We start from the raw sequence: 13,052 nt of genomic DNA, 5'->3' as shown, positions 1-13,052 counted from the left end.
CCATGCTGCCCATTTTAAAGGTGGGGACACTGAGCCCGGTGGGCAGCTCCCAACAGCTGGCCCGTGGTCACACCGCTGGCTACATGATGGCCTCGAGAGTGAAAACACGTTTTCTTGACCTTGGCAGGCACACCTCTGGGCAACGGCCATTCATGGAAGATCTTCCGTGTGGAGTTCACAGGGGGCACGAGCGAAGGGGGCCCCAGGAGGGGAATGGCTGGGAGCAGGGGAGCCCACCTGAACCCCAATCTGCTACAGGTGGGCCGTGTGACCTGGGGCGAGTTATTGGGGTGGCCCCTCTCCTGTCCACAGAGCCATGGCGAGGGTGAATGTGGGAAGACCCTGGCACATAGTAGGCTCTTCAGAAAGATCTCGAAGGTTCAGCTTTGTCTGCTCTGAATTCCCCAGACCAGTTACCGCACCAGTGATTTTGAGCTCTGCCAGAAAAATACTGAACTTTGAGAACAAATTTCCACCTGCTGCCTCTGCTGCTCATGAAAGGGAGTTAGGGAGTCAGCCTGGGGGGGCGGGGAGGGATCCAAACGAAGGCGGAGGCCCTGAGGGGGGAGGGGAAAGTCTGGGGCGGGGGTGGGGGGGCTCCGTCTAGGAGGCCCGGCTGGTTCCAGGGGAGAGCCAGCCTTTGAGGGAAGATTAACCCTACTTTGAAAATAAGTACCTGGTCCAGCTCAGGACACGGCCAGTGCAGAGGCAGGGCTGACCTCACTCGCCCTTCCTCCTTGGCTCCCTCCCTCCCTGCAGGGCCGCTCATCTCCTGGCAACCCCCAGCTCAGACCAGGTGGCTACAGCCCAGGCTGGGTCAGAGAGCGGGCCACCCTCCATGGACACGTCACAGGGGCCCCAGGGGTGGCCGCCCCAGCACTGATGTACCCTCCTGAGGTCACCACTCCAGCAAACACCTACTCAAGACGGGGACGATCAGAGCAGTCTCTGAGGGCCAGGAGGCACCAGAGCACATACAGGACACGTTCTTGCCCCCACTCACAGCTGTGACTATATCGGTGACACCGACTTCCTGCAAGCCCGGGACCAGGAGGACTACAGGCCAGGCCGGCCGCAGGATATCATTTCCCCATGATCCTGTTTGCCCACAATGCAACAGAGTGGCCCTGAGGCTCAGGAGCCACGACTGCCTTCGCCCAGCCAGGGCCTCCAGGCTCCTCCCCTTGCTGAGCTAATGCGTTAGTCAGAGACTCAGCCAGTGGTCCCGGGTTCAAATCCCTACACCTCAGGTATGTTATATGGTGCAACTGGTGTGGAAAACAGCTGTGGTTCCTCAAAGTGTTCAACGCAGGCGGTGCCTGAGGGGTTCAGTCGGTTGAGTGTCCGACTCTTGATTTTGGCTCAGGTCATGATCTCACAGTTCGTGGGTTCAAGCCCCATGTCAGGCTCTGTGCTAGCAGTGTGGAGCCTGCTTGGGATTCTCTCTCTCTCTCTCTCTCTCTCTCTCTCTGCCCTGTCTATGCTCTGTCTCTCAAAATAAATAAAACTTTAAAAAAGGAGAGAGAGAGAGAGAGATTCTTTAAAAAAAAAAAAAAAAGGCTGTTAAATGCGGAGGGGCACCTGGGTGGCTCAGTGGGTTAGGCATCTGACTCTTGATTTCAAGTCAGGTCATGAACTCATGATTCATGAGTCTGAGACCCGAGCTGGGCACTGCAATGACAGTGCAGAATCTGCTTGGGATTCTCTCTCCCTCTCTGCCCCTCCCCTGCTCTCTCTCTCAAAAGAAAGAAACTTCAAAAAAAAAATTGTTAAAAAAAATGTCAGGTGCAGAGTTGCCGTGTGATAGCGTATGATCTCTATGCACACTCCCCGGTACAGATACACCCGAGAGCAATGAAAATACACGTCAACACCAGTCTTGCACACAGATGTTCCCAGCAGTATTAATCACGGCAGCCAGACTGTGACTGGTTCCACGTGGCCCCCGGTGGGTGAGTGAACGAAAGGTGGCATGGCCACACAATGGAGTATTATTCGGTCGTGAAAAGGAGGGCTGTCCCGGCACAAGCCATGACATGAAGGAGCCTTGAAAACAGGATACTGAAAGAACCGGGTCACAGAGAACCACGTGGTTCCACTGCATTGAAATGAAACGTCCAGAAGAGGCAAATCGGAGACAGAAGGTGCACCGGTGTTGCCAGGGGCTAGGGGAGGCGGGACACTCCTTAATGGGTGTGGTTTCTTGTGGGTGATGAAAACGTGTAGGAATCGCAGGAGTGCCGCTTGCACAACCCTGTGAGCACACCAGACGGCACCGAATTATAAACTTGAAAAGAGAGAATTGTGTGGCATGTGAATTATATCTCAATAAAGCAGTTATTTAAAAAAACACTACTCTGGGTCGCCAGGGTGGCTCAGTCGGTTGAGAGTCTGACTTTGGCTCAGGTCATGATCTCATGGTTTGTGGGTTCAAGCCCCGCATGGAGCTCACTGCTGTCAGCACGGAGCCTGCTTCAGATTCTCTGCCCCTCCCCTGCAGGTCTCTCTATCTCTCTCTTTCAAAATAAAAAAAAATAAACTTTAAAAAAAAATCAAAACACCCCCTACTCTTCTCTTATTGGCTTCTGTGATCTTGGGCAAGGAGCTGAAGCATGCAATGCCTTAGTTTCCTCATCTGGGAAATGGGCCCAGTGACTGCACCTCCGTGATACGGGCTGTGGGGAGGACCAAGGGAGCTAACAGAGAACATGCCCCAAGCAGGGGTTTGCCCGGTGTCAGCTCTAGCCCTTGGCCCAAATCCCCTGCCACGCCACCACCCTGCCCTTTGGTTTCCGTGTGCTCTCCAGGCTTCCAGGGCTTTTTTTCTTTCTATAAAATTTTTGCAAAGCATACGTGACATAAAACTCACCATCTGAACCGTTTCTAAGTGCGCAGTTCAGCAGTGCTATGTCATCTCCAGAACTCTCTTTCTTTAAATTTTTTTTAACATTTATTTTTGAGAGACAGATCATGAGCGGGGGAGGGGCAGAGAGCGAGGGACACCCAGAACCGGAAACAAGCTCCAGGCTCTGAGCTAGCTGTCAGCACAGAGCCCGATGCAGGGCTTGAACCCATGAACTGTGAGATCATGGCCCGAGCTGAAGTCAGATGCTCAACTGACTGAGCCACCCACGCACCCCTAGAACTCTCTTTCTTTTGCAAAACAGAAACTCACTACGCACTAAACTACTCCCCCCCCCCCCCCCCGCCAAGTGCACCGCCCCCAGGCCCTGGCAACTGCGGTTCTACTTTCTGTGTCTACACATCCGGCCGCTCTAAGTACATCATGTGAGTACCCTTTTGTGACTGGCTTGTCCCACTCGGTCTAATGTCCTCCGGCCTCATCCACGGTGTGGCAGGTGTCAGAATCTCCTTCCTTTCTAAGGCTGATGGGTGTTCCACTGTCCGTACGCACCACATGTGGCCCGTGGAGGGACAGCAAAGCTGCTTTGCCGCTGGGCTATACTGTGAATACTGCAGCCTACAAATGTGGCTGGAGATGGGAGACCCCGGACTCTTAAGCACAGATCTCAGAGGTCGGAGTACGTCCAGTATGCTACGTTTAAGACAAGGACGAATGTGAGGCATCTAGAAGCGAGTCCCCCCCTCCCATTTTTTAAAGTTTATTTATTTTGAGAGAGAGTGAGAGCGAGTTGGGGAGGAGAACAGAGAGAGAGAGAGGGAGAGAGAGAGAGAGAGAGTCCAGAGCAGGCTCCACACAGTCAGCACAGAGCTGACACGGGACTCGAACCCACACACTGCAAAATCATGACCTGAGCCGAAATCAAGAGCCAGACGGTCAACCAACTGAGCCACCCAGGCGCCCCTCCCCGTAAACGTTTTCATTGAACATGCTCGTGACAAATGGGCGTGCGGTCAGCTGCCGTACATCTCGGTGGCCTGTCTGCTTGCTGGATGATCAGAACATGACCCGAGCACCGGTGGGACCAGGGAGGTCCATCGGAGGCTGGTCGTCATGGGGAAAAACCCCGCCAGCTCTGTGCAGGCTCCGGGAAGAGCGGTTCAGTCCTTTAACGCAGACTCTCTGGCCCCACGGGAGACGAATCAGTACCATCGAGCACTGGTCCTAAGGCCTGGACGTGCACCTGGAGGGAGCACAAAGGGGACCCGTCCTCCTAAGACTGTACCCCGAGGCACGAGTGATCCCAGGAAACCACTCACCCCTCCTCAGGGTGGCTTCCCGGAGGAGGTGACTGGGAGCCAGCTCCGGGAGTCATCGTGTCCACCTGAGGACTGGAGAGGGCTGCCAGGCTGGACTGAAGCCGGAGGGACCACATGCTCTGCTTCGCCCTGTTGTCAGGGTAATTATTTTCAGTGCTCCCTGTCATCCTCAAAAGTGTCCCCGTGCGGGTGATAAATCACAGTCACTGTGTGAGTTACCTGTTGCGTGACAAATTGCCCAAAAGCTCAGTGGCCTGAAGTACATCCAACTTTTATGTTTCTGGCAGATCCTATGGGTTAGGGAAGCGGGTACTCGTAGCGGACGATCGCTTAGGAGGCTGCGGTCACTGGAAGACTTGCTGGGGTGGCAGGGTCTGTTCTCCAGGCGGCTGGCTGTCGGTGGGAGGCCCCAGTCCCCCTCCACAGGGCCCCTTCTGTGTCCTCGTGACACGGCGGCTGCCCCCCACGGAGCAAGGGATCCAAGGGACACCAGGGGCAGACAGAGAGACACAGCCGGGCAGAAGCTATCCATTTACGCCCAAGGCTTGGAGACTCACACCGTCACTCCTGCCCGCTTCCTTTCGTTCAAAGAAAGTCGCTGATCCAGGCGCCGCTTCAGTGAGGGGAGCCCTAGCTCTGGAACTCTCCGTCTGTGTTTCCCAGCGGGCCCAGCGCACGGCAGGTGCACGCTGCCTGGGTGTCTGCAGCAAGCCCAAGTTGTTCTCATACCGGCCGCAAGCCACGGCCTGCACTCTGCACGCACCTCTCCCTCCAGTCTCCAGGCTTCTGCTTGGGCTGTGCGCCCCTGGCTGTGCTGGCCACACACACAGCCCTGGAGGCAGAGGGACCCGGGGGGAAAGCCGCCTGGCTAAATAAGGGGAGAGGTGAGAAGGACCCGCCGTGGTGGGGGCAGCGAGCACAGGCGACAACAGGCAGACCACACTCAACAGCTGGTTGTGGGGAGGCCAAGGGCAGCGCCATGTCGTCCGTGCCCGGTGCCCCGCAGCTGGGGCTGAGCCGGCTGCGTGGGGGTGAGAAATGGCCCTGGGGCTCACCCCGTGCTCTCCACCCATACCCTCCCCTGGCCCACCTGTGCCCACCCCCTCCAGCTGCCCGCCTGCCCGACCGGTCTTCCCTCATCCTCCGCACCTCCACCTCCTGCCGTCCTCTCATTCTGCCCCGGCTCAGCTCAAACAGTGCCACCTCCTCCAGGAAGCTTTTCCTGCTTGTAGCTCTGGGGCCCTATAGCACCTTGGCTGCCCCTTGCCGAGGTCCTAAGTGACCTAGGTCCTCAGGTAGGTTCCTGGAGGGCAGTGTCAGAGTCTCCACTTGCTAGAATCAGAGCGTACGTATGCATGTGCGGAGCCATAAAAAGTCTCCGAACCCTGGGCTTTTCCAACTCAGCCCCGGCACTCACCAGCTTCGCCAGGGCGTTCTCTCAGCTAACGCTTATTGGAGCTTATCGCGGACCAGGCTCTACTGGAGCTCATCATGTCTTATTAAGGCCTCGCGGCGGCCTAGTGGTAGGCATGATCCCAATCTCTGTTTAAGAGGTAAGAAATTGACCGCACAGAGACAAGCAACTTGCCCAAGGTCACACAGCCAGCACGCAGCAGTGCTGGAATTCCAGCCAAGGCACTGGGTCCCCAGGCCCTGATACCGCCACCAGCTTACCGTTCCCTAAACTGCAATCAAGCACCGGCCTCAGGCCAATGCGCTCAGGAAACGATGAGGGCTCTGGATGGACTTTTTGCAATCTTGACCTTTTCTCCTAGAAGTGTCTCCTTTTTAAAAATATGTATGTGAGAGTGAGCCACTATCAGGAGTCGGCAAGGTTTCCCACACGTAGGTCTGAGCACACCAGACACCTTCTGGCTGTGATCTGGCCCAAGTGGGCGGTGCAGGTGCTTGTGAGCACCTGCTTACCACATCCTCGCCTGGGCGCCTTCTCTGCCAATCAAATGAGATGGACTTTTTAGGGTGGAATTTAAAGATAAAAGAGCATTTTATGGGCAAAAGAAAAAGAGGGTCTTACAGCTTCCTGCCACCTGAATGCATCTCAGGACGGTGGCCTTGACCTTGTCCTCCCCTTGCTGCTATGGCTTCTCAGCGACACCTCTGCTAAACGGCCCCTGGGGCTGGGCCGTCCAGCCAGCGGGCTCTTGGGCCTGGCTGACTGGTCATCAGGACAGCTTTTACCGCCATACATACTGAGTTCAAATCCCAGCTCTGCCCCTTCCGTGTGTCCTTGGGCACTCGAGTTCCTTGCTTTCCTTATCTGTAGAATGGGAATATTCTAACGCCCACGTCGAGTGGTCACAGTTTTACCATATGTGTCTCAGTGGATCCCAGTTTTGCCTTAGGGGGTTGCAGAGAGCAAATCTGAGTCCTACAAGAGACTGGTGAGGGTCCACTTCCCCCTGGCCCTGAGCCCCCAGGGGGTGGTGGGCCCCTCTAACGGTGCTGGATCCTGATTGGTCTGCGATGGTCTCATCCCCCATGCCAGTGATTGGTGCAGGCCTGCTCAGGTGACCCAGTTCTGCTCCTGGAGATGAAGGCTATGCGGGAGAAGGGCTTGGAGAGTTCCTGGAGAGGCTTCTGGAAACCGTCTGGAGGCAAGGGGCCTCTCCCTCCCTCGTCTTTTCTCCTGACAGCCAATAAAGCCTGCCACTGCCCCAGCCGTTCCAGAGAGAGCCACATCGTCAGGCCAAGGATGGCCAAAGACCTGGGTCCTCGAGGACATCACTGACCCTTTACGTTACTAACCTTAGAGCAGCCCTGACTTGCAACCTCTCATCACACAAACTAATCGTCATTTAGGCCAGCGAAGGCAAGGCTTTTTGTTTTTTGCAGCCCAAAGCAGCCTGCTGATATCTTGTGGTTGGTCACATTTCATCTTCTTGAGATAAAACCCATCATCCCGAAGGAAGGAAGGGTCTAAGCTCGGCTTGTGCACTCAGGGAAGACTTTCTGGAGGAGGTGAGGTTAAAATGGAATCTAAAAGAATGAGCAGGCAAGATAAAGGGGGTAGGGCAAAGAATAACAGTCCAAGTAGAACAAAGGTCTAAAGCTGCAGACACCATAGAGCATGTGTGTGTGAGTGTGTGTGTGTGTGTGTGTGTGTGTGTGTGTGTCTGCGCGCATGCACACTTGTGTACATGTAGGAGAAATGATCTTGTGCAGCTGAAGCCCAGGCAGGTGAGGCTGGGGAGAGGCAGGCAGGGCTGCAGTGAGCCCTCAGCCATGCGGCAGAGCCCCAGGTGACCCCAAAGGCAGAGAAGTTCCGCGGATGGTATTGATTTTATTCACTCAGGGGCTGGTCCGGTCACACCCAGATGCTGCCCTACACGTTGGCAGGGGGCAGGGGGCCCTCGGCCTGGCTTCTCCAGGTGCCTCTTCTAGACCCCAGGGTGCTCAGAAAAGACTGGCTGAAATGTGGGTCACTCTGTGTGCGAGCCGGACATCCATCAAACAAGGAGTTACTAACTGCCTACAAAGCAGTGTGCTAAGCACAGTAAAGGACCTGGTTCAAATCCCAATTCTGTCTCTTCCCAGCTGTGTGACCTTGAGCAAGCCACCTTCCTTCTCCAAACGCAGCATCTGTACCTCTTGGTAAGAGATGGTGAAATCAAACGTTTGCTCTATTATCTCTGGTACTGGTTGGGGGTGCAGGGGAAGTAGCGGGTAAAACGATGCTCAAAAAGCTTCCTGAGGTTAGATACGGTTTACTGTCAAGGTGGGAGAAGAAGGAGCCAACGATACGCTGTGCAGGACACCAGATGAACAGGGAGGGAGCATCTGAAGGAGGCAGTGCTTAAGTGCGAAGCGTAATGGCAGGTGACTGAGCAGCCAGCATTCCCAGGAGAGAAAAGACCCACAGAGGCAGAGCAGAAGGGATACAGGAAGCCTAGGGCCTGGGCTCTGTGCTCCTAAAGGCTTCAGAACAGTGCGTGGCCAGGAAGAACTGGACCTAACTGTTGAATAAGGGCACTGCTTGAACCTGTAACAGCAAATCTCTGAGCTTAGGGCAGAAAGGTGCAGCTTCAAATCCTGCCTCTGCCACTTACCGTATGACCTTGAGCACTTCACCTGAACTTTGAGTCTCAGACTTCTTTGCAAAGGAGGTGTAAAACCCAATTCACGGAGCGGGAGAGTGGTGTATGCAGGAACTTGGACTAGGATCCCCTTCCCACCCAGCTAATTCCTATTTTGAAGCTCTAAAATCCAGTGCCACCTCCTACAGGGAGCCTCCCAGGCTTCCCTCAGGGCTGTCTGCTACCCCACCTGCCACCCCTTCCCTGACCCCACCTTGCCCTGTTCTAACTGTGTCTTCTTTCTCTCCCATCAGGCTCTGGGCTTGGAAGTGGAAGGGGCAGGGTATCTCAGCATTCATTAGATGCAGTTGCTACTCCCCCCATCCCCCCCACCGTAGGTATCTACCAAGGTCTCTCCCCAACCCTTGACCCAGGCAGAAACAAGAGGGAAAAATGATTAAGTCTTAAGTCTGCTAGGGATGAAGAGAAGTGTGTGTGGGGTTCACACACAGGAAAGGTTCAGGGCGATATCACTAGATCTTGGGGGTAAACAGAAATCTGTTGGGAGAGGGACACGTTTCTGGGGAGAATTGGAAATACGAAAGTACAGAGGCGTGAAGGGAAGGAAAAGGAAACTGTGGGTCACCAGAGGATTGGCCTGAATGGGTGAAGATTGAGGATTCTGGGTCTAGATCCCAAAGGCCATGACAAGGATATGATCCTACAGGAAGCGGTGGAAAACTTGTGAACAGAGACACTGGGGTGGGGGGGGGGGTTGTGGGGAGAGGGTGTATGTGTCTATACTGCACTAGTTTGGGCTAAACTTGGGTTGGGGGCAGGGTAGGGTAGGGAACATGACAGGGCTATGGGCCACCACTTGGGGGCAGGGGCTGGTGGAAGAATCAAAACGGAGCGAAAGTTTGCCCTGGAGGACTGATGACTGAAAACAGCTTGGATCCCACCCGTAACTACCCCTTCTGCTTGCTAAAAGGCCGATGGCCACAATCACCCCATGCTGCACACAGCAGCCCTGGGAGAAGCCGGGGGCCAGATGGTGCTGTCTTCATTACGGACAGAGGGAGAGCCAGAAGAGGAAAGGGACCCTGGCACGGTCACGGTCACCCACGCAGTCAGGGGCCAGCCACAACCTGAAGCCAGTGTTCCAGCCCAGAGTACAGAAGAGGCAAGCACCTTCTGGAGCCAGACCCTGGAGACAAGGAGACGACCTTTGACCTCTGAGTCATCTTGAGCCCGTACTGGTCACCTGGGCCACAGACCAGCTGCCTCCAGCAGGGGACAGAGAAGGAGGACTCAGGACTCAACTAGGGGTAGGTTTTCTGTGGTCAGACAGGTCAGGAGGGGCTCTGCCCCCCCTCCCTCGCCCCCCCATTCCCCCCCTCTGCAGCACGTCTGTGAGTCCTCTAAACTGAACCCTGGGGTGGGGGCTGAGGAGGGCCAGCCCCTACACAAAAGGTGAGGGACCGAGGGAGGGGCTTTCTGCTGCCTTTCTAAGAAGCCCCCAGCACCCCCTCCTCCCAGCACCCACCGGGGCCCCACACAGCCGCAGCCTGAGTCATCATCCTGGGTTGAATGGTAGCAGACACATCAGCCAGGGGGCTGCCTGGGGCTGAGGGCCAAGGGTTGGAAAAACAAGGCCGGGTTCTCTTACCCCCAGCCTAGGAAGCTCAAGGCAGGCTAGGGAGTGGGGGGCGGAGTGGGGGGCAGAGGGCAGGTAGATGAGGGTTGGGGGGGTGTCAACAGCCAGAGGGGGGCGGGGGGGGAAGGTTCAGAATTTCAGCTGTTGGCTTTTGTTTTCAAATGACCTGTTTAATAATTACCTTTGCAATCAAAGGAGCCCAGGGCCCAGCAAAGGAGAGGTTTTCAACCCTCCATACCCCACGGAGCAGCCCGGGGAAGAAAGTAAACAAGATCTCGCACATCTTGCAAACAATGGCAGGACTGAGCTGTCCGCTCATGCTGTCTCTCTCTCTCTCTCTCTCTCTCTCTCTCACACACACACACACACACACACACACACACAAACACACACACACACACACACCAAAGTGAGATTTCCAGGCAAGAACTTTAACAGGCAGATAAGAGGCTCAGATTGAATTATTTCCCTGCATCCCCAGAGCTTCCCTGAGCTCAGCTGCCCAAGGGGGGCAGCCTCAGGGGCCTGTCATTTTAACCTTAACCTTGACCTGTAACGTACTCATTCATTTTGCAGCCATGGGGGAACCACCTCCGCCGCAACCCCGAAAAAAACCCACCCGGGGACAACTTCACGGCTTTCAACAGTCACAATGGTGGACAAACAAGGGATTTAAGTTACAGCGGCCAGCTCGGCGCTCGCACTCCGCTGGGCTCCGGCTCCCTAAAAAACACACCCCACACCGAGCACCGGCGGGGGCTCACAAAGTCAGGCCCTGACGCGGCAGTGGGAAAACCCAACTTGGTTTTGTTTGTTTGTTTGTTTGTTTCTTCCCCAACCTCCCAAGGCCTTCCCCGGCAGCATCCAAGCCCAGCCTCGAGCTGAGCCATAAACACGCCTGCTCCTCCCCCTTCCACGGTTCGGCAACCCCCCGCCCCCCCACCTTCCTGGACCTGGAGGAGAAAGAAGCACCTCGACCCTCACCCGCAGCCCCTCCTCGGCCCTCCCCCGGCCTCCCGCAACCCTCACAGACACCTTGAGATAAACACCCACTAATGATTTTATGATTTTCTGCTCTCTGGGTAGCCGCGCTCAGCTGAATCCCTCCCCCGGCCCTGGCGACGGGGGCCGGCCCAACCGAGGGATTGGGGGATGGGGGTGTTAGTTTGTTTTTTCCATTGCCGCGTCCCCACACCTGTTTTTCATTCATTCATTCGTTCGTTCATTCATTCACGGATTCGTCACTGCAGCCTCCCCGGCCCTTCGGATCTCGGGGAGGGGACGGGAGGGAGGGGGCCGAGATGCGCGGGGGGGGGGGGTAGACAGCGGCGGGGGTGCGTCGAGGCGGGGCTCGGGAGGGGGGGGTCGGGAGGAAGGACCCCGCTCGAGGGCAGATCGGATGGCAGCGTCGAAAACAAGGCGGGCGGCGGGGCGGGGGCGCTTCATCGGGGCTCGAAGTTGTTTTCCGAGCCGCGGCGGCGAGAACAGCCGCCCGGGTGCGCCTCTTTGTCTCTCCCTGGCCGGCGCCGCGTCCCCGCGCGCTCACCTGGTCTTGGAGGACAGGAAGGCAAGTTTGATCAGGCCGTAGGTGAAGAGCGGGATGCTCTCCTTGGCGACGCTGGCAACTTGCAGCCGGTGCTCCAGGATGTGGAGTTCCATCGTCCGCCCGCGCTCCGCGGCGGCTCATCGGCGGGGGGCGAGCCGCGGCCCCCGCCCCCTGCGCGCCCAGCCGGCACCGAGCGCCGCGGGCGGCCGGCCCGGGGACCGGGAGCTCGGCGCCGGGCGGCCCGGGGCGGACAAAGGGGGAGGCCCGCCGAGCCGCGAGGGGCCGCGGGCGGCGGGCGGGCGGGCGGGCGGGCGGCGGGCGAGGGCGGCAGCGCTGGCGGAGCGGCGGCGCGCGGCGCCCGGCGCGGAGAGCAGCTGGTGTTCGCTGTAACAAACAACTTGCCACTCAAACGCCGGCCCGCTGGGCATGCGCGGCCGCGGCGGGGCGTGCCGGGACTTGTAGTCGCGCGCGCGCGGCCGGGGCGCCGCCGGCCGGGGCTGTCGGGGGGCTGGGCGGCCGCGCGGGGGGCCGGCCCTGAGCCCGCCGAAGGCCGGAGGAGCGCGGGCGCCCGCCGGGCCGCCGCAGGGGAGGCGGGGGAGGGTTGGGGCGCGGAGCAGGCCGGGGACCGCTGGGGCCGGCCTGGGCCTAGCTGCGGGCGCTCACTGCGAGCCGAGCTCGGGACCCGGCGCTCCGGAGTGCGAGCGAGCAGCCCGCGCGGCCTCGGCGCGGGAGGAGGCCCGCGTCTGCGATACGGGGATGGCGGGGAGAAACCGCCGGTTCGAACCGCCGCTTAGAGTGCTGCGGACAGAGGTGGGGCCGAGGGGTCTGGCGGGGGATTCCTGGACCAAGGGGTCATCCGGGCTGGGTTCTGAAGGATGAATGGGAGCTCGCCGAGGAGGGGGGCGGGGCCCGAGGCCCGAGGCCTTCCAGGCAGAAGGAACGGCGTGTCCGAAGCACAGAAGCGTGAAAGCCCCCACAGGGCTGTGTTTGGCTTTGCTGGAGCGGAAAATGTGAGGGAGGAGAGGCAAGCGATAAGGCAGGCGCGGTCACCAGGAGTCCGGTCGAGAGGGGTCACGGAGGCAGATCTAATGAGGTGGCGGGTTTAGCCCGCGCGCGCCAGGGAGGGTGATGGGGGGCCGCGAAGGCCGAAGGAGTGTAAAGTCTGAAATAAGCCGAAGGGCTTCCCACCGCGGAGGCGGTGTGCCGGGGACCGTGGCCTGGGACGCTTCCCCTTGCTGGCTGACTGGTTTGAGACAGTCTAGGTTAAAGTTGGCTGGCGCTCTGCTCTTTGGCAGCGTAATCTGGGGACATGATGGGCCAGGTTTACCTGCTGGGGCGGTCTGGGAAGGCTCTTTTAGAGGAAGACTCCGGCTCTGCCCTCCCACGCTCTCTCTCTGAGGTCAGAGTAGAAGAGGCTCCCAGGTTTCCACAAAGAGGTGTGAAGCCTGCTATCAGGCTGATCCCCTCCCCGCTTTGTTTTCACTAAAGAATTTATCACCCTCTAATAAAGAATATAGTTACTTTGGTTGGTTGGTTGGTGGGTCTGTCTTCCTCTTCTAGAATCTCAGCTCCTTGAAGGCAGTGATTTTGGTCTGTTTTCTGCTTTATTGCCAGTGTCTGCCTGCAATGTGAC

General features: G+C 57.8%; 1 protein-coding gene and 1 long non-coding RNA gene across 2 annotated transcripts in view; one reads left to right on the top strand and one right to left on the bottom strand.

Moving 5' to 3' along the window:
* Window positions 1-11,714, bottom strand: part of CASTOR2 (cytosolic arginine sensor for mTORC1 subunit 2) — a 57,047-nt gene extending 45,333 nt beyond the window's left edge. The window contains exon 1 of the mRNA XM_039255205.1: window positions 11,420-11,714. Coding sequence (XP_039111136.1) covers window positions 11,420-11,532 — 113 coding nt within the window. The 5' untranslated portion in view covers window positions 11,533-11,714. The remainder of the gene's footprint in view (window positions 1-11,419) is intronic.
* LOC120247347 lies at window positions 9,480-10,937 on the top strand. The gene is made up of 2 exons (XR_005532277.1): window positions 9,480-9,544; window positions 10,450-10,937. It is a non-coding gene; the product is annotated as an uncharacterized LOC120247347 (long non-coding RNA).
* Window positions 11,715-13,052: the final 1,338 nt, after the last annotated feature.

This window comes from Hyaena hyaena, unplaced genomic scaffold, assembly GCF_003009895.1.
Source record: "Hyaena hyaena isolate Hyena2069 unplaced genomic scaffold, ASM300989v1 scaffold_514, whole genome shotgun sequence".
In the NCBI taxonomy this organism is placed as follows: Eukaryota; Metazoa; Chordata; class Mammalia; order Carnivora; family Hyaenidae; genus Hyaena; species Hyaena hyaena.
The sequence above is the reverse complement of the archived record's forward strand: the minus strand, read 5'-3'. Positions and strand labels throughout refer to the sequence as shown.